Source organism: Boleophthalmus pectinirostris, unplaced genomic scaffold (genome assembly GCF_026225935.1).
Source record: "Boleophthalmus pectinirostris isolate CB_2022bp ecotype Guang Dong unplaced genomic scaffold, ASM2622593v1 HiC_scaffold_22, whole genome shotgun sequence".
Taxonomy (NCBI): domain Eukaryota; kingdom Metazoa; phylum Chordata; class Actinopteri; order Gobiiformes; family Gobiidae; genus Boleophthalmus; species Boleophthalmus pectinirostris.
The window spans coordinates 16018530-16046407 of NW_026571190.1; the positions used below are offsets into that span (position 1 = coordinate 16018530).

The following is a 27878-nucleotide window of genomic DNA, read 5'->3' on the forward strand; positions in this document are numbered from 1 at the left end:
AAACCGGTTTTTGTTGTATTAGCTTCGTGCCCTATTGTAAATATGTATCTCCAAAAGTAGGTCTGGACCTGGAAACTACACGGAATAAGAAAACGACCTTCAGATCACAGTGCACAAACTATGAAGTCCGCTAAAACAAAAGGACAAAACAAGACGCTGAGGTGGGTAAAACTTTTTCAATTGTCTGTCTCCATTTTATTAATAACATGATAGTAATACTTTAATACATTTTCTTTCTTTTCTCACTTTTGCCATGTTAATTATGGTTAAAAAGTAAAAAAAAAAAAAAAAAAAAAAAAAAAAAAAGGAGCGTGCAGGCTAACCATGCATGATGTTTTATTGTTTGGGGTGCCAGATTGATCATAAAAGGCAAACTGGTATGGGAAGAGTCTTATTCCTAGAAAGCGTAAGATTTATGTTTAGGGAGAGTAACAAAATTTGCTCATCGCTTAAAATTAAACTGATTAAATGTAAATCTACGGCATTAATGTCAAAAGATCCCATCAAAACTTTAAAAGAAGCAAAAAAATGTCATGTAAGTGCGTATTGACGACTTGTTCAAACCTGACTAGAACTTGCTCAGTACATTCTTACCTGTATGCCCCAGTTTCTTCAGTTTATAAAGCAAGTTTATGTGTTTGTATAATATTAATTAGAAATAGCACAATTTCCTTTTATGAGCTGCTTTGGAATCTGTTAAGAAGATTATATTTGCATTGGTCAGAAAGACTTAACTTTTTACCCAGACACCAATAAGTAGTAGGCACATTTGAGGTGGAATGAATCATTTGAGAGGTATTTTTACACAGTATTATCTTGTAAGGACTTGAGTGTACATTTTAAGCAAAGCACACCTGTTGGCATGGATTCTGGAAAAAGATGTAATTTAGAGGAAGTTATTGTATTTGGAATAGGAAATACATTAATACAATCGTTATCATTGTTATTATAGGGTGCTGGTATTTTATTGAAATAGAAGAGGTGTGTTTGAGGAAAGTAAGTTGTATCATATATAATTGTGTTGGTTTCTCATGAGCTTTTGGAACTAACGTTGATAAAATAGGACATAATTCATTTTTAGGTTAGACCAAAATGGCATTAATGAACAAAAAAGTGCATAATTAAGTATGAATTATTATTATTATTTCACATTTTCAATTTTAGTATTGATTAGTATTTTCAATACTTTTGATATCTCTACTGGTGATGCAATCTTGGACTCAAGGGCACTCAAGTTACCAGAACCAAATATATTTCTTTTGATTAATGCTTCTTATTTTATTGTCTGGTTCTCTCTGAGCATTGCACGAAGAAAAAAAAAAAAAGTATTTAACAAAGTCCAAACCTCGAGTCACAGAGGTCATATAGTATGAATTTCCAATCTCAATCCTATCTACTCTCTGTTATGTCTATCAACAGTAAGGCATTTTTAAAAGTAGTAATTTCTGGTTTAAAGCAGGGCTGTGTTATGAAATGTATGACCTGAGGGTTGAGTCATTTGAGCGTCTCCATTGGGCTTTCACTGAAAAAATGAAAACGAATCATTTTGACTCCCAATCTTAATTTCACAAGCATAGAAAATTATACTTGTAAAGTGGCTATATTATAGTCTGTTTTCTGATCTGTTATGTTTTCCCATCAAAACTATATCTGAAGTTTTGTTTTGTTTCATTTGCGTATGTTTAACACACAAATACTGGATTCTCAAACTTGACTTGCTTCATATGGTAGTACAGAAAGTACTCCAGTGTGTTTTTGAATACACCTTCACTAGAATCATTTTGATCATTTCAATCTTGGAATTGTCTAATTTCTACTCAGTAAAAGGTAAAACGTAGCTGTTAATTTGAAGACAACCACTGCATGCCATCACAAAGTAGAACAGAGCATTTTGTGCTTGATGTGGACAGACTAATAATAAAGGATTACTCAAACATGTGAATGAAACAAAAAACTCTGGCTGGGTATGTTTTTGAGGAGGTAACAGCATTCTAACGTGTCTTAAAACTCATAAGAATCCATTTTGTGTAATTTAGGACCTTTAAACCTATAATTCAACTCAAAAATACTCACATTTCTTCTTCCAAAGTTAGAACTAAACCACATTTATATCAGACATGATAGTAAAGCATGAATGGTGCAGACAGAGGATTACATTCTGAGTTATTCTTACTTTTTTTTACTGAGCCAGCTTTTCAGGTAGCCCCTCCCGTCCCTCGTAACTAACTTCTGTAGAACAGATGAAGTGGAAAGATCCACATAATAATACATGGCACATTGGACTGCATATTTTCTAGAAAACCTCAGCTCATCTCAGAAATATGTATAGTTTTATAAATAGCTCCATATTTGTCCCTTGTGGGCCTCCTTACTAATTGCTTTTACCACTGATGGAGTACTATATACCTCAAAAAGGAGTTAGTGGTCTATGATGAGAAAGCATAGCAACGTGGATAGACATTGGGTATTTTAACATGTCTCCAGTGTAACAGCATCTACTTTTTAGTTTGTGGCTTTGTGATATATGTGTAGCAATTGTTTGACATCAAATCTGAGAATGACTGGGTTAACATTTGTAAGTTTATTTAATTAGATAAGATGAGTTAACATTATGTGATTTCAAGTACTAAGATCATACCAGTAGATGAGTTGCATTTGGCTATAAAATGTTAAAAGAAAATTGTCACTGATGTTTTGGAACATGGGGGATTTTTGAACAGTTTTTGTCTCTATTAATTTTTTTTTATTATTATCTTTTTTAGAGATTTTAAATGAATGTTGTTTCACTTCCTTTTCCTGTTTAACCAGAGCCTGTCTTCCACATCTCCTCTGACCCCCAAATTACTGCTTTATCTGCTCATTTGGAAATTCCTGTGCCATCTTGTGCTGATCTAAAACAGCCATCTGGACCTACTATTGCTGTTTCTCTCTAGCATACTTAAGGGAGGAGGCATAAAATAAAATATGGAAAATTGTATAGGTTTTGACACACTTTCTACTAATACAGGGCTATTCCAAAGGTTTACATGCAAGAAAGTAGACTATAAATTTTCATTTTTGCAGCTTGCTATTATGAGATGTGTAGAGCTATGATTTGAGGTTAGGGGTTTGGTCAGAGGAGTGTTTGAGTGACATTTTTAAACATTTTGTGGAAAATTTGGAGGGGCTGCATTCCTCAAAGTGCAAATGTTTTAACAACATGGGTCAGACAGTTCAAATAAACAACATCCACTGACCTATATATCAGGAGAAGCATGTACATTTGAACAATTATACAACAGCTGGCATCTTTATTATAAATATGTTTATACCTGAGTTTTGATGTCTTAAAAACATGGAAAACAGAACTAGTTCATTTTAAACATTTTGCAGTGGTCCAAAGTTATTCCTCACTTACCTTATAGCCTACATTAAGAGCAGCCTAATTAGTCAGAGCAATTGATTTATAAGCGCTTCTCACAATTTTCACAGAACACAGAAGATTTTGTTGTGATGGTAAAGCTAACGAGTGCTAGCATGCTAACCGTACACCTACTGATTATCAGACAATAAAACTCTTGTTGAATAGATGCAGACAGTATAGCCACGTTATTTTAATCTCAAGATGCTTTTACAACATGGGGCATGTAGTGGGGCATGACAAATTTTGCTGAAATAAATCAGGTACAAGGCTTTTAATATAGCAATAATGTTGTTTCCTGATTGCTTTGACCATATCCTTCAGAACAGCAAACAGTAAACAATGGCAACCCAAATGTGCTGTAGTGTTTTTAAAGTTCTTTCACCCTTATTGGACTCATTCTTATCACAGCTCTTAAATTATGTTATTTCCAAGAATCTACTGGTTGATGCCATCCTGCTAAATTCAGCAGTTTAGTAATAGTTCATCTGTTATCAAAAGAGAGTGCAGACCTTAATCCAAGCCTTGTCTGGGCACTGTGACCCATACAACTAAACAACTTGGGTACATTTAAGTTAATAAGTAGTTACTGTCATATAATGTGGATATCTTATACAAAGGTAGCACAAAAGTATAAAAAAATCCTCAAATGTTATTAAAACATCTTTGCCAACCCTATATCTTTGAAATACCTGCTCTGGTTTTCCTGTTGTGTGGTGTGTGGGAGAGTTTTATCAGCAGTGGGCTGTGCAGCTGTAGCACAGTGGACCTCAGCAGTACGCCTCTGTTGTTTTAACCCGTTACACTAAAAAGTCGAGATGTTGGATTCTTCTGAAAAATGTCAGACTTGTTTGTTTCTGTACTGCACGTGGGACTAGAAAGGAATTTGCATTATTGCATTGTGTCTGGCATACCTTTGAAGCTCAGATATGGGCAAACAACATATCATAGTTTGTCTCTATTTGCAGTTGATGTCATCAGTAATCTATGTGGGTGTGAAGCTCCTGGAAGCACTGCTCTTTTAGAAGCTCTGTTACTCAAGTTAGACTTAATATGATCTTTATTAACACAGTCGGGCTAGAAAGAGCTGAGTTGGTTAGAATTACAACAGGTGAGATAATTTGTGTGCAAAACAAGATAATTATAACAAGAAATCATAATTGTTTAAATCCATGTTGTTGGTTTTTTATGTGTGTGTTTTAAAACTTTTTTGTCTATGTTTGCTGATGTACACACTGTTTCACCATGGTAACTGCTGAACATTCTGCCATTAGAGATACATGTAGAACACCCCCAGTGTGATGTCACCACAAAATGTCAATTGACAGATAACATGACAGATAATAAGTATTTGTAGTTTGGGTATTGCCTCTTGAAAAGCATTTAGACTAAAGAGTGGCACTGACAAATGTATACTTTTTTTTGTTTCAAAGAGTAAATCCTGAATCATTCATCACTATTTTTTATTTATTTTTTTGGCCATATCGTCCAATGCTATAGGTTTTCCTCTTGACCTGCTGCATGGTTTTAGACTTAGCTGCGAAATATAGCTACTGAAAATACTGCATAGTCCTAACCCATCATTTCCTTGAATATAGAAAATAGGCTCACCACAGATTGGTATATTTGGTTACCATGGGAATAAGTAAAGAGTTGGAACCGTTTGTCTGAAATGTACAATAACTCCCATATACATAGGTCTGGTTACTACCACCATCAACTAAATAATAAACACTATCACATGGTACATTTATGTTTTTGTACTCTTTATTTTATAGCACAATAAAATGTGTAGAGAACAGAACAAAGTTAATTGAGGATGGCTTCCTTTTCCTAGTTTCTTCATCGTTTGTGGAATTGAAACCACCAGTCTAGACACCTTCACCAGAAATAACTCAGGTTCTGAAAAATTCCTTGTCATCAGTTTGTAAAATGAACCCTCCCAGTTACATTTTGTAGTAGAATTACTAAATGTTTATTTTTATTTTTATTATAGTCTACACTGTTTTAACTCTTTCCATTCTCAGGTACGTTTAATTAATTTGAAAAGACACAAGATATGGTTAGGTTAATTGTGATACAAATTCCAAGATAAAGCCCTAAAATGATTTTAAGGAGCTCTTTTTATGGTTGCAATATGGATTTTAAAGTTAACTCAATAAAGTAGTAACATCTGTGACCCTCATGGGGAGGAGAACGTGAGAAAAATCCCCACGTCTGATACATTTCAACAACACTGTATTTTGACCAAATCCTCATTGTTTTAGTTTACAGATGCATCCGCTGTGTCTGGTCGTTGGGGACAACAGGACTTCCTTCCTGTTTGAGATTAAAGTGCCCATGTGTGTGGATGAGTTCAGAGTCGACCCCCCAGGACTAATCCAGGAGTAAACAGGGCTAAAACAGGTCTAAACCTGAACTATACCAGGACTAACCAGGATTAAACTATGATTACATCAAGACTAAACAAGGGCTAAATAAGTACTAAACCAAGACTAAACCAGAACCAAACCAAGACTAAACCAGGACCAGACCAGGGTCAACCAGGACTGAACCAGGGATAAACCAGAACCAAACCAAGACTAAACCAGGACTAAACAAGGCTAAACCAGGAAAAAGCCAGGACAAAATCAGAACCAAACCAAGACTGCACCAGGACTAAACCAGGACTAAGGGGCAGGATTGGTCTAATGTTTTCAGTCTGGACTGGACTGGGGGTGGTTTGTGGGAGAGAGAGGGATGGAAGGGTGGGGCAATAGGAAAATTACTCACAGAGAACCAAAGATTATAGAGACCAAAGAAATGCCCTGATCTTTACTACTGTAGCCGAATGTTATGTTTTTTAAGACCTGGTCAACAATGCCACAATTGTCATTGATCAAATTTGGAAATATGACAAAATAAGGATTTGAAGCACTGTTGAAGATCTGTACCCAAAATGTTTAAACAAATAGGAAGAAGAAAGGTTACAGGCTCTAAAAGAACATTGTTCCATTTCCAAGCCTGGATAAATGGAGATAAAGATAATAATAACAAATTTTAATATTGTATAACCTGTCACGTACAACCTACAGTGTAACCTATGTGACCCTTTTTAAAAAAAATATGTCACTTATTTATTTGAATACTTAATGATCAAAAGCGAATCATTTAGCTGTTCTAAAACATGTACTTATGTCCATTTAACATAAAGAAAATAAAATTGGAAAATATGATATAATCTATAATCTACTTGTATATCTGAACTAAAAAAAAACACACACAAAATGCAAAAACTGTATGTACAACTACTCATCCAAATTATCTTTTGTCTGAGGAAACATTCTTTATATAGAGGAGCAGCTGTGAAAGTCTCACAAGATGGGAAATGAATTATGGCTATGCAGACATCAAAATAACATTGACACAGACTCAAGCTGGAGGAAATGTCTAGAAAACTAATGAACGGACACAATTTCTGTCCAAAAGTGGAGAGTTGGAATGACTTTAAATGAAGGGTTGAAATAATCCTGTGAAATAAGAGAAGAGTGAAGAGAAATCCAAGGCTGTCTATGCCAGTTGTTAGCTTTACTGTAACTCTGCTCTGTCCTTTCAAAGTTATAAAAAGTGCTTATGAACTCATTGTGGTGAATAATTTCTCAGAATGCAAAAGTTAAGTGAGCAGTAACTCTGGACCACTACAAAGAGTTAAGATGATAGGGTATTGTATCACTATGGCAACAGTCCTAATTTGAAAGCTGTTGAGAGAGCAGGCATTTCCTCGGGTTCACCGCAGTTGAAGTCTGGACTGCGTTTGACCCACATCCCTGTTTCTCCCCAGACGCTGACCCACACAACACTGAGAGCAGCTGAGAGGGAGGGGGAAAACAACATGGCCGGTAACCCAGATACAGAAGAGACCCCCAGCGGATTGATGGATCGCAGCGGCAGTTTCTTCAAGGTTTGACTTCAATTGAACTTGAGGGCAAATCTTTTTTTTTTTTTTATCAATATGGTTTTATTGATTTTAGGCATGTTATTTTATGGTTTATGGTTCAAGGAAAACTAATGCAGTGAAGCTACGTATAAATAAAACAAGTGGTTGTGTAATCCCTCACTTATCCAGATAGGAAAACAATTAGGGAAAAAAAAACTTTAGGGACATCCATTCCAAACTGTAAATGCAAGGCTAAAGTCTTATAGGTAACGTTTTCATACATTTACAAATTCTTGGTAATGTATGAATGGTAATAGTATGAAAATATTTAAATGTACATATTTACAAGTTTTTTGTTATATTGTAGGCTATACCTGCTTTTGGAACATACATTCTAAAGCATGAATGTAAACTTGGCAGGCTAAAACACTAGAACTAACTTTCACTGCTATAGGGAGCTCAGCTCAATTCTAAAATACATTTATGCATGATTATGTATTTAACCACTTAATCTCAGGTTTTCTAATAAGTGAAATGGCTTGTTGCTCTATACTGTGCATGTTATTCTTCAACAAAAATCACCATCTACCTTCTGTTTGTGTTTTGCTAAAAATATCCAGATTTCTTGCAGGTGTCCAGTTTTCAGGCCATAATGAGCAGTGCAGTTTTCCCTTCCTTTTTGAGACTGTGAAAGCACTTTGTTTAAGCCCCTGTGCTAAACCCAAACACATAGTTTCCTTTTGACAGCATGGTTCAGTGGCAGCTCAGTCACACTGCACTTTCACATAAACGTTTATAAATCTAGTAGTAAGGGGCTTTCAGTATTCTATACAGGCTACAGCAATAAAGGGGCTGATGATATTCATTTACTTACTTACTTACTTGTGTCATTGTACTTTTCTAGCAGCATACTTACAATTTTATTGAAGTGACAGTACTCTGACTTCTAGGTAAATGTTTTGGTTGCACTTCCCACTGTGACTAAGAATGCAACTGACATTACAGTTGTGTTTAATTTCTCGATTATTTTCTGGTTTATTTTTAAATACCAGACGTGCATTATTAAGGGTTTGTCCTTCAATTTGCACCGACTTAAACAAATGCTACGTTCATAATGGATATGGGGCATGCTTTGTCACTAATACACATTATGTTTGTTTTCTTTTTCAATATCTCTTGAAAAATACCAAATAATCAATATAGGATTATGGGCTTTCTGCTATTTGACGTCATCATTCTAGAGTCAGAGTATCCATGGGATAAACTGGACTGTTGCAGAAAATAAAAACACATAATAGCAATAGTCTATTCTTTTGAATGGTTAAAACTCAAAAGTACTACAAATTATGTGCATAATATGAAAAAGTACTGTGAAAAATAATAAAAATATTATAAAAAGCAGCATAGGACACTTGCTTAGAGTGAGAAATAAATGAGTATTGTCAAGACTTACTTAAATCCTTGAAAATCTGTAATCAAATAAATATTACAGCATCCACTGACACATGCTGATTTCCCTGTTATGAGTTTGGTGCTGTAACACTCCTCCTGATTCTTTGCCCAGAGCCAAACTATCCTTTCTACACTGACCTTCACTTTATCTACAAGAGCCTTCCCTGTTTCCTGCTTGAGTTATGTTCCTACTACACTTTTTCTCTACACAAGTAACAGTAGAGGCTTTGTTTAAGGCTGAACTAACCTGAGAGCACCTGAATTTGAGGCTACCCACTTTCATCCTAATTAAAGGTACCATAAATTATTTACTACAATTAAAAGGGACACTGTGTAACTTTTTTGAGGCAGGGTCCACTATTTGCTGTGTTTGTGGAGATGCTTTGCCATTTTCCTGTAAGGTTCCAAAGTACAGCATTAAGCGTATCTGTATCAAGGTCTAAGTTAAGTTATTAAACAGAAACTAGTATCGAAACGAGATACTCTTTTGAGTAGGTATCAGTACTAAAAAAAGTCACATTCACAGGTCAAAAATGAATCTGAATACACCCATGTACCACTATGCAACATACTTGGATAACTGACGGATTACACCAATATAGGACAGCATGGTAAAGTGCTATGATTTAATGTTGAAAATCACCTTCTACAGTCTACAGAGAGAGTGTTTTTAAATATCATTGTGGTATCGGAATCGTTATTCACTATCAATCTATTTCTAATATAGATCTCATGTTGCATTGCCATTCTGTGTAGACTAAATTCCTCTCCAAGTTTTTTTTTTTTTTTTTTATGTAAATGTGCATATCATTTGCTTGAGTGGCCAGATTTCTTGTTTTTTCCCAGCACCAGTGCAGCTTGCAGTCTTACACAGCTGGTATCTGACAAAAAGCTTAAGGTTTTTACAGAACTGGCTCCACTTAGTCCAGGAAGGGGGGCAAAGGAGGAGGAGACTGGCCTGTACGATTATTGGAGGGGAAGCCAGTAAAAGAGGTCCTCCTAGTGGCTAAAATTTGTAACAACAACCTTATTGAAATTCAGAGTATTATAAGTATAGATTGCTATATAGCTTGATATTGTTTCAGCCCATGTTCGATCATCTTTGAAAGGTATTATTGGCATTATTTGTAAGACAGTATTTTGCATACATGTCAGTCTTTGCCAATCAGAGTAGAGTATGCTTATTTCAACATCTGTGTAGCCCCGGGAGTGCTGTAAACAGTGGAATAAAGGAATGTGGATAATGCAGAAAAACCCCAACAAATGAAACTAATTAGGCCTGATGTTGTTGTTGCAGTGAGGTTATTTTTGGTCAGATAGTTTCATTGTTTGGACATGCCTTTTAGTGTCTCTTAACGGGCCTCACCGTTGGATCTAAAGTTTGACCCTATTTGGAGTGTTATATTTTCAAGCTTCAACAGTTGTAAATTACTTTTTTCATCCGCCAATGTGAAACTTTGGCTTCCAAATCACTGAAGTAACTAAGGAAAAACATATGAAATATAATAAACATGACAGCATAGAGGACTGGCAGTAAAATAAAAAGATAATTCATTTTAAAGCCTATTGAAACAAATTGTATGCTCTCTTTCATAATGCCACACAAACATTTATAAATCAGTATATTAACTATCCCTTCACTGCACATGTCCTATCATTGAAAACAACCTGGATATATTTATTCACCCTATATAGAAATTGGACTTGCATAAAAACATTAATTAAAATGAATTATGAAAGGCTTGAGTTTCAGTTTACGGTATAGAGGAAGTGAGCACTTGGCTAAGATATGACTAATTCTTTCACTGTCCATTGTTTGAAAACTGACCATTGAAGCCATGCTGTTAGTCTCAATTATTTGGAATGTTCTGCATTTTATCTTACGTCTGGTTTTGGACGTATTCAAGTTTATGTTTTCGTCATGTCTGCAGCTGATTGATACTTTTGCACTGGAGCTTGGGGAACTAAAGAAGGAAATGGTCAAGAAAGAAGTGGACCAAGAGACACTGGACATAACTGCGTGAGTAGTTCCGCATGTTGATTTGATATTTCATACACATACACATACACATACACATACACATAAACATACACATAAATTTTTCATAGACATTCAATCCAATCCAATTTACTTCTAAGCACATTTTACAAACAGAGATCATCTCCTAAGTGCTACACATAGATAAATGAAATCAAAAAGACAAATGAAGACATGACAGTAGGTGGGTAGAGTAGCTGAAAACTGTACCAAAGTATGAGTACTGTAATACTAAATAGTCTTTTATTCACGTAGGGGTAAAAGAAGGGTGTCTGGAACTAACTAACTGAGTGTGACCCACTTCTGGACATGACAATACATATAGTTAGCAAATAAGCAACATACTAATATGAAGAAGAGCAAATTGTAAAAATTAAGTGCCAGTTAATTAAAGTTTTTAATATTATCGTGTTGTTTACCGTTTACATTTTGTGAAAGAAATGGTTAAGAAAAGGCTAGAGTAGGATTGAGAGACACTGAATGTTACTGGGTGGGTGAGCTGTTCCACATGCTGTTTTAACCTGGACTATGAACTTGACCGAATAAGGGAGGATTAGGATCTGTGCCAGTCAAAGCAAGATTCAAGACAGTTACAGGATTCTCATGATACACAGTCTTCTCTACACTATTGTAACTATATGCAAATAGTTTATAAGTATTATAATCACATAGGAGGTGTATTCATTATTGCTGTCATCTCGTCCATCTTGTGAGGCTAAAAGGTCGCTTACAGCGATGGTCATGAGATGGCAGTAAGTCATTTTTACCAGCAGAGGGGGCTACAGAGTTTATTTTGTAAAATAGTACTAAAAAGGATGATTTAGGCAACTTGTACTAAATAGAGGTATAAAGGCATTTAATTTAACACACAATTTCTCCCATAGAAATCACACTCTAGGTTTGTTATTGATCTTTAATTTCTTAAAACACCCATGGCCATTAACACAACTGCCTCCTCTCTTAGTCATATCAAATAAAAATAAAACTTCACATTGACATTGGAGTAAACAAATGAGATGCTGATGTGCTAATAAATAGGGGTGCGCAAAAATATTGAAACATCGATATATCGTATCATTTAATGTGATGATACAGTATCGATATCGTGAGCTGCTGTATCGATGTATTGCCATGCTTATTTTTGGGAATATATTTTGCTAAATTATTTTGTTACAGTGCTACAGTTTTGTTGTTTGTTTAGAGGAAGGAAACTCGTTTATGCAACACTTTTAACACTTCACTGTTATGATGATTAAAATGGGTATGTTTCATATTCACTTTACACAAGAGGTGGTTTAACAAAGACTTTTAGTATCACAGCCATGATTTAGCCATTATTTTTTATTGAACTGTATTGAATCGATTTGAAATATATCGTATCGAACGTATCAAAAGTGCACAGTATGGAGATATGTGTCGTATCATGGCCTATGTATTGAGGTATGTATCGTATTGGCAACTTCCTAATTATACCCAGCACTACTAATAAATGTTTGCCACACTTTTCCCTGTAGTTATTTAACTTAATCCTCAGAATTTAGTTGAGATTTCAAGTGGCACTAGTTCTTTGTTCTTACTTTGTCATACTTAAAGTAATTTCTTTTTTGATTGAAGATAATGCATTATATTGTGAGATTGTGCACATTGTTTTTCTCTTCCTCTCATGCCACCTATTGCTGTATGTGGTTCTCTGGTATGCTCTGGTGTTTGGTCATGACTTGATGAAAGGTGTGGTCGTCTTCACAAATACTTATCAAGTATGTGCTTCTCTGTCTCTGTCTCTCCCTCTGCCTCTTTTTCAGTTTGGACAGAGACATGAGCACTGTTCACCTGGAGCCTAGTCACCGTGGCGATACCGGAGGTGAAAGGGACTCAGGGTATGATTCTCTGAGGCGGAGGATGAGTGTTTTGGACAGATTGACACAGACACACACAGTTTGGCTTCTTTTGTGTCTAAGTGAGGAGGAGGCGGGACATATCCTGCTCCAGCAACCTCCCGGGGTAAGAAAGGCAAAATATCAATGTTTACCTTAATAATTCTAGCCTTTAATTTTCAAGGTGCACTGTGTAACCTTTCCGGTGGTAGCTTTGAATCCTCCACAGTATGACGACTTGTCTTTTGGCAAGTTTGTCTATCCACAGCTCCGTCCACTAACTTGAGATCATGGTGCCTCCTGATTGTCTCCATCACTGCAGGCAAATTAATAACATCTCCCTGGAGACAAGCAGGTGGCAGATGCCCTCTACCGGAAAAGTTACATAATGGACCTTTTTTTGTTTTCATGACTTTTTAATCTTGCACAGTGCTTTAAACTTGATATTAGTTTGTATTATTTGTGCTACATAAGAAAAGAATGCTATTATTATGGCTATTGTTTTGATAGCTTTAACCAGTGTATTTATTGCAGCCTGGTGGTCTTAGCCAGGAGGTTGTGGGTTAAATGGCGCCTGCATGCCCTGCCTGTGCTATTGTGGGTTCTTTCCAAAGACATTTGCCTGAGGGTTTTAATTATGAGAGTACATAGGCTTTTGCATAACAGTAGTTTTCTTTCAGAATATATTGAACATTGGGCTCATAGCTTACAAAACTCCTGAATAGTCCAGACCATACAGTCAAATAACATAAACTGAATGGTTGTTCCTCACATTATTTCTGATTCTGTAGCTTTGTGCTGCAGGTGTTTTTGGTGTGCAAGTCCCCCGCTCTGCAGAGGAAAGTGCTCTTAGTGAGATTAAAGGAGGACCAGTCTGAAAACCCCATCAGCCACTTTCCGGTCAGAGAGAGCCAGTACAGTAAGTACTAATGCTAGGCCCAGACTGTGCTAAAATCCTTCAGAGGTTTGTTCAACACTAAGAACAATAGCTACATTTCCTCAATAAAGTTTCCATTGCATGAACACTATTAAAAGTGCAATAAAATCTCTGAAATCTCTGGGAATTTTGTGGCTCAACGATCACACCCTCTTCACCTATTTGAATCCAGCCTTTCATTCCTATTTAAAATATTTATTATGGTATAGTAATAGATTACAGTAGATTATATTTTACAGAATTTGATCTACATGGGGACAAGAATGTGATGGACCCTCTACTAGAAAAGTTACATAGTGCAACTATATTTTTAATCAACATACTGTATCTTTTAATATTGTATGTCTGATTCAAATGTAGCGCAGACAGGGTCATTTGAGAGGAGTGTGTGATGACATGCACCAGCTGTGAGCTTTTACTGCTCAGAGACAAACCTCAGTCCCACAGGAGGGGGCGCTGCCTTTGGCCTGATTTAGCCTCTGAATGTGGGTCAGCTGGCAACAGTTGGTCTCACTTCACCACTTACTCTCATTTTACAAAATCAGTTATCACTACACTTAAAACTACAAATGACTTTAGGATAGCATTGACAATAACGGCCTGTATTTAAGCGGGCGGGAAATTATTTCACATTCAGTACATTGATGGGTAGAGTAGCTAAACATTGTACTGAAGTAAAAGTACTATTACATTGCTATATATATATATATATATATATATATATATATATATATATATATATATATATATATATATATATAATTTTTAAATTAATAAATAAATGCCCAAACACCAGTTAAAACTTTTGCCGTTGTTGTATTGTATTTCCCATTATTTGTTGCTGTCCTTCAAGCTGGGGCAGTAACACTCAAGTAGAAGTACAAGGTAGTGGTCCAAGAAGTTAATGTAATTGGAATGTCAAACATCTGGTATTTTCTGACAGAAATGAGAAAAACAAAATCATATGCAAAGGACTAATAGTGGAAACACAAATGTTCCAATCATTTAAACTTAAGGCTTGTGTCACTTGTAAACTCACAGTGAGAAGAGTAAACAAAACTTTTATTACATCAGTAAAGAACTATATAAGCCTGTTGAAATTCTTGTGGTACACCTAACTCAAAGCCAAGACTAAGCCAACTACAGGATAAATGGTGTCACAATATTTTACATGTTTTTGTTTTCACGGGAGGTAAATAAGCATTTAGTAATTACCACAATTGTAGTAATACTTTTGTAAAAAATAAAATGTATTCGTAATAAACTGTATTGTCTTTTTCTTCACAGCTTTTTCCCTTGAGGGCTCAGCTATTAGTTTTGCAGACCTGTTTCGCCTTGTGGCTTTCTACTGTATAAGCAGGTAAATAATTGTTTCACTATACACTTTAAAGATAATTACGATAATGACTGCTGTATTTCCCACACGGCTTAGTAGAAGTGAATTTTATTAAACCCATTCTGTCAACATCTATTATTCTCTCTCTTTAATCCTTAATCAGTCATTTTAAAGCTCCACTGCATTACCAAGTTATTAATCACATCTATAGAGAGACAAGCCTGCTTGCAGTAAAGACACAAAAAACTAATTTATTGACTTAAATGTTGCACAGTGAGGCTTTAAACGTGCACTTGTGTAACTTTTCCTTTTGCTGGGTGTCCATATTCTTGTCTCCAGTCCACAGAGATGTTTTTCCTGTAATATTGTACAATATGGCAGTAAAGTCATCCACCTTACATCTAATGGGACAGTAGCATAGTGAGTGTTTGTCCACTGACCCACAGGTTGGCAGTGCAAATCCAGCCCACACATATGAATGCTGTTATTGTGTCCTTGGGCATGACACCTCCTCACCCTCAATGTCTTTGTACACTGGTGTGTGAATGTGTGTGAATGGGTGAGTGCCTTGAAGGTGGAAAAGCACTATATGAAAAAAAATGTGTGAATGTGGTATGTGATGAACATTTTTACTATGAGCAGGATTGCTTCTCCACAATTCTAACCTGTAACTTGGCCTAGTCTTGTCACCTACATATTTCCATGGCAATATATATACACATTTAATGCCATATGCGCTAGAAAAGTTACACAGTGCACATTTAAGGATAGTGTTGTTAAATTTTGGTAATGGGGTTGTCTACTGTGTTGTTTTGATTAATGTTTTGGTGACGGACTCTCACTTCTTGTTTTATCCCATGCCATATTCTCAGGAACAGATGGATCACTTCAAACTACTACATACACAGGAAACAGAGGGGAGGCCATTTGGTTTTTCTTCTTAAAACTATGCCATCATCACTTTAGTTTGGGGTTGTTTTCTGTTGTTATTGCAATGATCAAAGAACCGGCCAGTGTTTTGTCAGCACTATATACTTTCATAAGCGCTTGTCCTCCATTTGTCACTTCCTTCTCCTTTCATATTTTTGTTGTTGTAGTAAAAGTATAAAATCTGGTCAAGGTTGTCAAAATGATGTTGTGTATGGCCTACTCATAAGTTCAAATACAGCCGTGATTTTAAAAACAGACTTTAGAAACTGGTGTAAAGTGTAAAAGTGTACTCATATTTCACTTAAATTACACAGTTAGATTATTAGGGAATAACAGACTAATACTTAACCAATGAGAGAATAACAGTTATAACGGGGTCATTATGTTATCAGGTCAAATTGGTCAGGGGGACTTAAACGTTCAACATAGCAACATATGGTATTGCCTATCCAAGCTCTGGTGATGCCTTCATGTGAAGAATTTAAGTAACCTCTCTTGTGTGTCATATTGAGGGACTGTGCATAATCAGAAGACTACATTAGACATTAAGATATATTTTTATAGCTTGACCATACTGAACACCTTGACAGAGAGAGAGGAGAGTGTGAGACATACCTGGCTATTGAATGTGTGCACTTGTTTCATAGAGTTATTATCGCAGCACCCACAGGACTCGTATCTGGGTGACATTGGGTGAAGAGGATGCTTCATTTGTCATAAGTCTCACTGTATATATACATTTAAAACGAGCCTGCAGGGGTGCTGTCTTGTGAGGGCTGGGATGGGAGGAAGAGAAGGAGCTTTTTGTGTAGCTTATAAAAGTCATGCCACAGCATTGCTCCTTCGATTTTTTAAAATTCACACAACATGGCATTGTAGTCTATTTATCTTAGTGTATTATTCTATGTTTATGTATGTTTTTATTGTCATGTTGTACGTAGCTGCTACGCTGTGCAATATACATAAAATCAACTTTTTTTTGTTTAGTGTCCAAATGTGAGCATAGACTACTGCATGGCCTTTCAGTTATGTTTTAATACCTTGACTGTGGTTATTTATTTACAGGGATGTGTTGCCCTTTACACTCAAACTCCCAGAAGCCATTGCATCAGCCAAGACACAGAAAGAGCTGGAGGAGGTGTCTCAGCTCGGGCCAGGTAAAATCTGATTTGTTGCTCCACATTTTGAATGATGCATGAAGTGACCGTTAGTGTTGCAAAACCATTAAGATGTGCCTCTACTATATCGGAGCTTTAGGGAATGACTTATCAGGTTCATGGACTCACAGTGATTTGTTTCGGTGTTCACTGAATTAAATCTTAGATAATTATACTCTATATTTAGGTTTAATTTGGAGTATGTTCAATTTATTCACTTTTTCTAAAACGTACAGCAATTTTCTGAAGTTCTAGTTACAATTAAAGTTATTAGAATTATAGTGTGACCTGAATAATAAACCAATAATCTTGACTAGGCCTGTAGACCTTTAGTCGTTTAGTCTAATCAGTTTACTGATAAGGATTTATATGGGACAACAGCAAAAAGAGGAAGTGATTGAGTGAGTTTGCTGAAGAGTTAAATAAATAAATAATAAATACAATACATACTTTACATACAAGTACTTTGCTTGAATAGTTATTTTTAAATGAACTCCAATGCAGTCTTGTGACTGCAGTCTAGGTCAGATACATAAAGATGTATAATAATTTTAAGAGCACTTGCCACACCCTTTTAAGCAGAACATGGTTTTAGTCAATAATTTCTTTAGTCAACTATAGCCCTAAATGCCCTGGAGCACTGAAAAAGTTAAAATGTTATATGCAGTTACAAATATATAGCAGCTTTTCATTCCAGAATTAAATATAGACCTGGATACAGTGACTGGGGGGGGTAGTACATCATTTATGTTGACCAAAAATAAAATACATCTACATTTACCAGTGTTAAAGTTTAAGTACAGAATTAAAACACTTAAATTTGATTCTTGAAAGTTCTTGCAAGTATTTTTAACTGACTTTAAAACTGGATGACTCATCTTCCTCTATTAGAAGTGTATATTACAGTGTAGCCTACCACTCAGAGGGAGCAGGGAGTGGCCAATGGAAAGCCACAGCCGCCCCAGAGAGCACTGTCTAAACACACACATACCAAAGCATTAGTAGTTTGAAAATACACAACAAGTCATGCACATACAGATGAGCAGTGTCAAATATCCATGTAGTGATATACTGCCTTTCATTCTGCTGATTGTAAGTAGGTGTATGTATTCTTCTACTTTGGCGTCACAAAGTTAAAAATGCCATTGAGGTGTTAGTTTCTTAGCAACAGTAAAACAGGGGAACTCCCATATGGCTTTAGAAGAGGCTATTTAAGGAAATCTCAGTCAGTGTTGTCTTGTATGTCAAGTTACACAGTCCACTCCCACGAACTGAAACACAAACATTCGGCAATCAGCCGAATATCAGAGTGACACTGCAAATTCTCTGTCACTCTAGTGTTTAAAGAAGATTTAAGGGATTAATTTTCACTGTGGTCACTTCTGTATTATGTTGCCAGGTGTCTTTCATTGCAGTTAAAGACATGAGAGTAATTTAGTTTCACTCTGGACTATTAGAATATTACCAGTGGTTATATTGCCTACTGTACAGCTTTGTTGATAAGACTCTCATGTATAGTTATAGTTTTGCAACAATAATATTAAAGGTGGGCTATATAGCTTTCTAGTGGAGGTAGTGGTAGTGTGAAATTAAATTAGGCATTATTACTTTGTCTTGATTGTTCCACAGTATGGCATTAAACTTACATATTTTGCATTTATTGCATAACAAATACCTTGAAAAACAGGGTTACCTCTCCACAGATACAGCATCTAACTTGGCCTGGTGGTGACGTCTGTTTTTCTCCCTGGCAGTAGATAAGTGTAATGCCATATTGTGGAACATTCCAGGCAAAACAACTCTACATTAACTGAACATCTCTGAAAACAAACAGATGAACCTTCACTATTAAGTCTTACACTATGTACAGCTCATACATTAAATTACTAAATAGAATGCAAATAAAATATATACTTTACATTTTTTTCACCTTGACCTACCACCTAGACTACAGTACAGTACATATTAATAAACAGTATACTGACATTCTGGTCCTCTTGAGCGCTCTTTTTGATACTAAATAAAAGTTTCCACTGTAGTCCTTGGGCAGGTGAAAACAGGTTACTTTTTATGAGCACCTCAAAAACTTAAGTGATAAAATGAAATATGTATTATACTCCTCTTCTATTCAATCTATTAAACACATTACACATTATACATTAACAAGTATATATAGCACACTTTGACCTGGTTGCAGTATCTGTGTCTGCGTTTGTAGTTGCAGTGTCAGGTGGTCTGCTCACATGGGGCAGGCAGAATACCACACTGTCCACTCACGAGACATTCAATCCTACTGCTCAAAGGGCTATTCTTAGACACCATTCGTCCTCAACATTACTTTCATTTTCAATATTTTATGTATAAGGTTATTGCTTTCTGAGCTGTTGCGTATTATACATAAAACAACAATTTGATCTTCTCTTTTTAGTGACTAGTTGTTAATTGTTCACACATGTTCTGTCAAGCAGTTTGAATAACTTTGTTTAGAAATCTCACTCCACACATACATTTGCCTTGGCTGTTTGAGTTTTTGACAAACATACATAAGTTATCATTTTGTAGTGTAGTCCAACACTTAGATTAATTAATTAAATAAAGTTTATTAGAGGTAATTAGTAACATTTATACACCAAAATATTGTATTAAATATGATCAAATATGGATACAAATAAATATGTACAACCACATATATCTTCATATAAACCAATGAGAAACACTGGTATTACTGCAAATTGTCTTTAAACCCTGATGTTGAATATAGGACTTTTTTTTTTTTATCATAGTTGAGAATTTATGATTGAAAATCTGGAATGCAGTCAACAGCATTTAAAGCTGAATCAAGTACAGGGGCATCAACATTAGAATAACACAGATACATAAACTGCAAACTTAAGAATCACATGTATTTTGAAACAGTAGTCTATTCATAAAAATGCCCCATGGACACTGTTCATTATATTGTTTGTGGACATTTATAATCATTTGTTTTTATTTAATTCCATTAGTTTTTTTGTATTTTCTTAATGCAACCGTTCAAAGTGCAGCTAGTCATATATTTTATTGTATTTTTCCACTGTATGTAGAGCTGTTTACTGGCTCTAAAGAATAAGATTCAATTGTGTGGTGATGACATACTGGGCATAGCTGAGGTGGGCAGCAGTTATTTGAAGCATATGGACGTAGGTCTGGATTACAGAATACACCATTGTACACAGAAACACTTTATGGCCAGACAAATGAATGGGGTTCGCATGAAAGCAGAGACTTCACTTTTCTGCTGAAGCTGCCTGGCTGTACAGTAACTGTTTAACCAGATCAAAGTACTGGCGTCATTTGAATTGGGATTTAGCAGCTAGAGGCCATTTAGTGTGTGATAGTTTTTCACAGTACTATTACAATGCACTCTGAATGTAAGATATTTGTTTTGGCAAATCCAGAAAGGAAAAGTTGCATGGGAAAAAAGATGATCCCCCTCTTGCTCATGTAAAATAAGCTTTCTAGACATTGAGTGGCCTTGGTATGGTGTGAAATGTTTGAATTAACTGTTTAGGAGTAATAAGATGTAATTCAAAATATGGCAAATTTCTAAAATGGTCAAAAATCATGTTAAACTTATGTTAAATGTTAAATGTTAATGTTACTGGGTTTCAAAACATATGACAACTTTGCAAAGGCCTATGATATTAAAAGGAGTTGGGGAGCAAAAAAGTCACATAGTTAAGAGGATATATGTTGTAATGTATTGAAACCAAGGGCCTAAAATGAATGAACAGGTTCAACATTGGTGGCTTTTCCTTTTGGATGTTTGTCCTGAATACACCATGTAATCAATAAGAAAAACTCTCCCTCTTTCCACCACTCTGTTAGTATGAGATCATCACAATCTACAATCTACTATCTGAAAACAACCAATAGCAATGTCTTTTTGTTGATATGCTGGGCCGATCTATATATATCCATAGTAATAACTGTCTGGTGTTATGTCTCTCACAGATCAGGTTCTGGAGAAGGCCATGCACAAGTGTGTTTTAAAGCCACTGAAGAGCGTCATTGATGTGATTCTAAGTGACTTCCAGGTAGGGCAAGTGACAATTTAAAATGTTACTATTATCATCACCATGGCCAAAAAACTAATAAAATCCATAATTTCACTGACACTGTCTAAACAGATTATTATTCCTTTTATTTGAGGTTGTTTTTTGTTTTTTGCCTCACAATTCCATTCCGACATAAATAATTATCTACTTTTATTAAACTTGTAATATTTGCTCAGCTGTTTTCAAGCATTTTATATACTTGAATGATGAATGCTGTTTTATACAGACTTGTTTGTCTCTTTGCTACCAGGATTTGCTGTAAATTTGCAATGGAAATCCTATTAATTTGCCTTGTCTACATTGAAAGTGACCTAAACATTGAAACTTGTTGGTAAAACCTGTGTCAGACTATAACATAGTTTGACACTTTTATTTTGTCCCATGCAGAAAAGCAGTGGTGGTTGGCAGCAGCTGAAGGAGAACCTGGCCCTGGCGAAGTCCAAACGCCCACAGGAGCTGGGCGTGGACGGGGCTGCAGTACCTCCAGATGCTGTGGTCATAGAAAAGATCAGACACAAGTTTATGAACATGAGAAAGATGTACTCACCTGAGAAAAAGGTCTCCCTGCTGTTGCGGATATGCAAACTTATCTACACTATCATGCAGGACAACTCAGGTACATGTTATTGAATATAACATCCATTTGGTATCAGGTTGTACAGTGTAAAGGGGATGCACCACCAAAAAATTAAAGATGTATTACCTTTTCTGGTAGAGGGTCTACAGCCTTTTTCTCAAGCAACCATATTTCCAGAAAAAAACAAAAAACAAAAAAAAACAAAAACAAAGTGGTGGATCCACAAGCTGAACATACTGTATGTATTATAATATTTCCTAAAACAGGGCAGCAGTACTTTAGTGGTTAAAGTGCCCATCAACCTGAAATTTGGCAGTTCAATCTCTTCAACCAGCATGCTGTCATGGGGTACTTTTGGCAAAACACTTTCCATGATGTATGTGGTGACTACCATCAAGCTTGTAAAAAGAAAAAACAACAGGTTAACAATGCATTGATAATTGTTGCTATGACAACTAATGCTTAATAAATATACACAATGTGCATCGCTAATAGTACCAAATTTAGACCAGGTTATCCCTCATTTTGACCACTGCGGTATCTGTTTCCTCACAGGGAGGATGTTTGGAGCTGATGACTTCCTGCCCATGCTGACCTATGTCTTGGCCCAGTGTGACATGCCTCAACTGGACACAGACATCCAGTACATGATGGAGCTGCTGGACCCCTCTCTGCTTCAAGGGGAAGGTAAAATACTGTCAACTAAAACGGCAACACATTATACATTGTTACATTATCTCAAATGTATAATGTGATACATACTGGGTGTTGTTGTACAGCTACATAGAAACAAGACTATGATTTTAAACATTTTTGACATAGCAGAGAGTGACATTTTAGAAACACATTCAACCATTTAACTATTTTTGAAGAATTTCACACTATACAGACAATTAAGAGAAGACCGTAAGAGATGATAAGAGAACTTTTATTTGCCTTCCAATGTGGAAATTTCACTGTTACAAAAAATAGTGGAAGTATAGAAATATAGAGTCATGATGCATAATTAATTAAAGAAATAGATGTGAATCCAATAATGTACTTAAAATATGCTATAAATACTATACTATAAAGAAAAAATATATGTATGTAAATATATATATGTAGTAGAAAAACGTATGAATTTCAAACTGTATGGAGCCTTTTGACATCATACGGTTTAGTTCCTTCAAAGATATTCGATAAATGTCAAAAACATAGGGACAAATGTAATTGTCCATTTCATAGTGTAGTGAACGTAACATCATAGCACTTCATCTGAGCACCCCTACTTTACTTTTCCATGATGTAACTGTGTTAGAGTTGACACTTCCTGAAAAACTTCACAGTGAGGTGTGAGTTTCCGGGCTGATGAAGGCCTTAACCTGGTGAAAGGAAAGTCTGTCCTAGAGGCATTTAGTGGAAATTACACAATGATGTTATCATAGAAAAAGAATGGGAAAGCACAAAGACACAGGGGCTGGACATGTGGACAGATATAAAGTAATAATAGTTTTTAATAAAGTGCACCAATTAAATTACAATTTGGGACAGGCGCAGTGCAGAACCAACAATTGCTTTTTTGTTTTGTTAATTCCACAAACCAAATTGGTCTCAAATTTAGTAGAAACATGTGATTGGAATTTCATTAGGTCTTATTAGATGTTTGTAGCCTGTATGCATTCATGTATTATTTTTCATCTTTTGTACAGGAGATCCTGAAGGTTATTTATAAATCTTGATTAGAATGATTGGAATTTCTAAGAAGTACTTTGCACCTCCTCCCATTGTAGATTAATGGAACTTTTCAGTGAGTAGGTGGGACATTTTTATGTCAGAAGGAAATACCAGAGTGAGGACTGAATGAGCTGGACCAGGTTCAGAGAAAAGTGACGCCCAACAATATTTTCCAATGAGCGTCACCCTGTATGCCAACGTAACTCATATTCACCTTGAAATTACAAGTTATAAAAAGTCACAATTCTCTTATCTAACTTTATGTAACCAGATAAGAATATATTGAGTTCATTAATGTTGTTTTAAAGGTGACTTTGAGAAGAGGTCATAGATCTGACTGACCTGGGCATACAAACTTGAGACTTGTAGTTCTTGGGCACAGATTAGTTCAGCAACCACATCTGCCGGTCTGGCCCAGGGCAACTGTGACAAAGTTGTATATTTTAGCCTAATAATGTTGATATTTTAACCTAGTCATTTTGTCCTGTCTACAATGAAATGTTATAGAAAATGCTAAACCATGATACTTTATGGTTAAACTTAATAGACTTGACACATGGGGGTGTAAAGTAACTTATTACAAATACTCACATTACTGTAATTTAGTTGATTTAAAAAAAATAATAATAATAACTTTTTAAATAGATTTTTATCTTGTACTTATAATTGAATATAATTCTAATCATGTAATTGTAATTGTAAAATCATATGGGTACTGACTACAGCACGGGTCTTGCCGCTGTATCTAAACCAACACACACACAGCCCTGCAACACTTGTTCTATATAGACAGAGCACATTCAGCTCTAAGCTTTTCAATTATTTTAAATACTGATTCAAATTGCTGCTTAAAAATAACTATAGTGCACTAACATGCCAGTAGTATTAGTACCAGTAGTACCAGTAGTATTTTATTTTCCTTATACTTTCTATTTTAGAAACAGAACTTGTAATAGAATCACTGTATAGCCATGTAATTGTAACTTTTACTCATGTAAATGTAAAACATTTTCACAATTTGCTCTGTTAATTTGTTCCATGCAATTAAGCAGTGTGTTCAGAAACTACAATTTGATTCTTACTGAATACAGTTTTTTAAGTTGTCCTCCCTCTTCTGTTTGTTCCCCTTTAGGAGGCTACTACCTGACCAGTGCGTACGGAGCCATGTCTCTGATTAAAAACTTCCAGGAGGAGCAGGCGGCCCGGGTTCTGAGCTCTGAGACCCGGAACACGCTTCACCAATGGCACCAGAGACGCACTGCCCGTCGATCTGCGCCCTCTGTGGACGACTTCCAGGTATCACGCCTGACCTGAACCCACCATGAACAACCAGGCAGTGAGTTACAGTTGTGCCAATTCGTAATCAAACCGAAAGCTACCGCCTATGGGGAAACAGAAAAGTGCATGGCGATTAATTCACAATAATTAACAGCAACAAAGATGATCACTAACCCCCAACAATCCCAGCATGTGCATTACTTTTGTTTAATTTGCTAAAAGCTCCCTCATGGATAAGAGTGTAAGTGCATGTTTCTTCTTTTTTAGTTTAGCATATATTGTTTGTTTTTAGTTTTGTTTTTTGTTTTTTTTCAGCACAGGTTTATTTTAAAGCATCTATTTAAAGGTGTACTATGTAACATTTCTGGTAGACGGACCACCATTGGCTTGTCTGTTGATGTTATAGCTTTGCCTGGGATGTTCCATGTAAACGTATCTATTTTTCTTGCATTTATTTCTATTAGGTGTTTTTACATTTGCATTATGGCTGGGAGCAAGCTTACTTCTCCACAGATCTGATCTGTGACTTGGCTTGGTTGCTTACCGGCTTGTTTCCATAGAGAGCAATTTGATCTTGTTTTACTCTGCATGCATCTTATTTTTATTACTCTTTTATGTTTGCATGGACTACTTAAATACTTAGTTTGTGGCAATGGCATTAATGCTACACTGAAGTGAGACGCTTCAGTCAAATATACCATTTTGTTTGACACCACAAATATTAAAGGTCCTATATTACTTAAATAGATTCTTATGAGCTTTCAATCATGTTAGAATGTTATTACCTCCTCAAAAACATTGCCAAAGTTGTGTTTTGTTTCACTCACACATCCTTCCTTCTGCCTCCATCTCCAAAGCTAAAAATGCTCTGTTCCACCTTGTGATGTCATGAAGCTGTAGTTTTCAAATTAACAGCTACCTTTTACCTTTAGTTTACTAGAGATTAACAGTTCCACGGTTGAAATTATCCAAAGTATTCTAGTGAAAGTGCACAGAGTTTAAAAACACAGTGGACAATAACATCACAAGGTGGAACGGAGTGTTTTCTGAGAACTCTGCCTAAGTATGCAGGAATTGTGTGTTAAACATGCACGAATGAAGCAAAACAAAACTCCAGGTATGTTTTTGACAAGGGAACAACATTCTAACATAGATCAGAAAATGGAGTAATATCGGCCCTTTAAAGATGAAAATGAAAAATAGCATGTTTTTTTCTTGTAAAAAATCTAAATAATAATCTTGCTTGATTCTGAAAGCCCTCTTACTTTAGACTCAAATATTGTTTTGTTTTTGCAGAACTATCTCCGCGTGGCCTTCCAAGGAATAGACACAGGATGCAGCCAAAACTCTCCTAGTACATCCCTACAACACGACTGAAGAGGTGTGCTCCCTCTGTGCGTACAAGTTCAAGATCTCAGACCCCGAGAACTATGCCTTGTTTTTAGTTACGGAGGAAACAAGCCAGCAGCTCGCCCCTGACACACACCCTCAGAAAATCAAGTCAGAACTGCACAGTCGACCATGGACACATGTTTTCCATTTTGTCTACAGGAGGATACCCAATCTCAACTTGTGTATGCCGGCGGTTATTCACAATGGTAATGACTTTCAATAGCAAAAGTTTAAAAAGGCACTTAGTAAGTTTTGATATGACATGTTCTATAAGTAAGTTTTGAAGGCAGAGTTAGGTATGTTTTAATGCAAATGTATGTACTTAATTGAAAAAGCTGGGGGAAAAAAATAAGTTTGATTGGGCTTAAAATTGCAAGTTTTCTAGCAGGGGTTCATCTCAGCTCGCCTTAGTAGAGATGTTATTTATTACTTTGCCTGGAATGTTCCACCACATGGCATTAACGTATCCATCCAAGCCTTTATTGCCAACATTAAACAGTGGGCACCTGACCTACAACTTGGCCTGTTAATGCCACCTGTTTGTCTCCATGGTGATATATATTATTATTCCCATACTGTGCAACATTTTAGGCAAAGTACCACCATCTCCATGAAGAGAAGCTGCATTCTCCATCAGAAAGGTTGTGAACCTATAGTAATACCACAAAAATCAGTCAGAATGATTATTTCAATATTATGGGCAGTGCCGTGTATATGTTCAGGGGAAATGATGTTGGGTGACTTTTATACAAGATTGTTAATGGAGTATTGGATTGGTTTATGCCTCATAACCTGGGCTCGAAGGCTCAGAATCAGATTTTATTCACACTCCCTGTAAATGTACTGTATGAACTATGAGATGTCCTCAGTCTACTTTAACGCAACTTTTGACTTAACAGTGTTTCATGAGCTGAGTAACTGTTTATATCAAATAGACCAATAGTATGTCATAGTATGTCATCAATGGCTTAAATGTTTCATTTGGACATGGACTCCATTTAAATCTGAATTCAATTGGTCAGGATTATAACACTAAAGAAATGGAGACTAAATATTTATCTGTATATTGCTATGAACTGTAGTGATTTGAAGCTAGCACAAGCAGCTAGTGTTTTAGTCTCATTTACACTGCTTTACTTCTCAGTGCAGTAATGGCAGAATGGTGGGCAAGTCTTTGCGCCCTCTGCTGGTCACTGTGGCACTGTGGATTTTCCCCATACATCTATTCTAGATCATTTTAAGGTGTAAATTTACTGTACAATATCTATGCTATAGTGCCCAAAAACTAGTTGAAAAAGCCTGACAAATGTACAAATATATGAAATAAAACATTGCATTATATAATCTCTAGGCTACCAATTAAATTAAAAAGAAAACAATATTTCCGTTAACTGCTGCTGTCCAAGGAGCCTTTAAATAAACTAAAAATGCTGAATGCTACTGCTACTTAGATATGAGACAGATAACACAGGGCTAAATGATTAAAGATCATTTATAAAATTGTAAATTATTATGATTTATTTGATTATCATTATTATGTTCTTGCAATTGCTGGACAATTGTAACATGTTTCTACAAAGAGGTATTTTTATATTAAAATCTTTTTCCTATGATGTCATTTTGTAGGTATCAATACATACCATTTCTATCAAACAAAAATGACATAGGCAGTGTGCTTTTTAGATTTCTCAGTAAAACAGATGTGTGTACTGATGTTTAAAACAATATATGTTTTGTTTTGGATTTTCTGTTTCAATCCAATAAACCAAGAGACATGA

General features: G+C 35.7%; 1 protein-coding gene across 1 annotated transcript; it reads left to right on the forward strand.

Moving 5' to 3' along the window:
- On the forward strand, positions 1-27878 carry LOC110173833 (ras and Rab interactor 2). The gene is given in 13 exon segments (XM_055158441.1): positions 1-161; positions 7221-7340; positions 10700-10788; positions 12609-12807; positions 13485-13599; positions 14905-14977; positions 16949-17040; positions 21022-21116; positions 21525-21753; positions 22270-22401; positions 24563-24726; positions 26005-26048; positions 26050-27878. Coding segments are annotated over 12 exon segments (1575 nt in total). The 5' UTR covers positions 1-161; positions 7221-7271; the 3' UTR covers positions 26324-27878.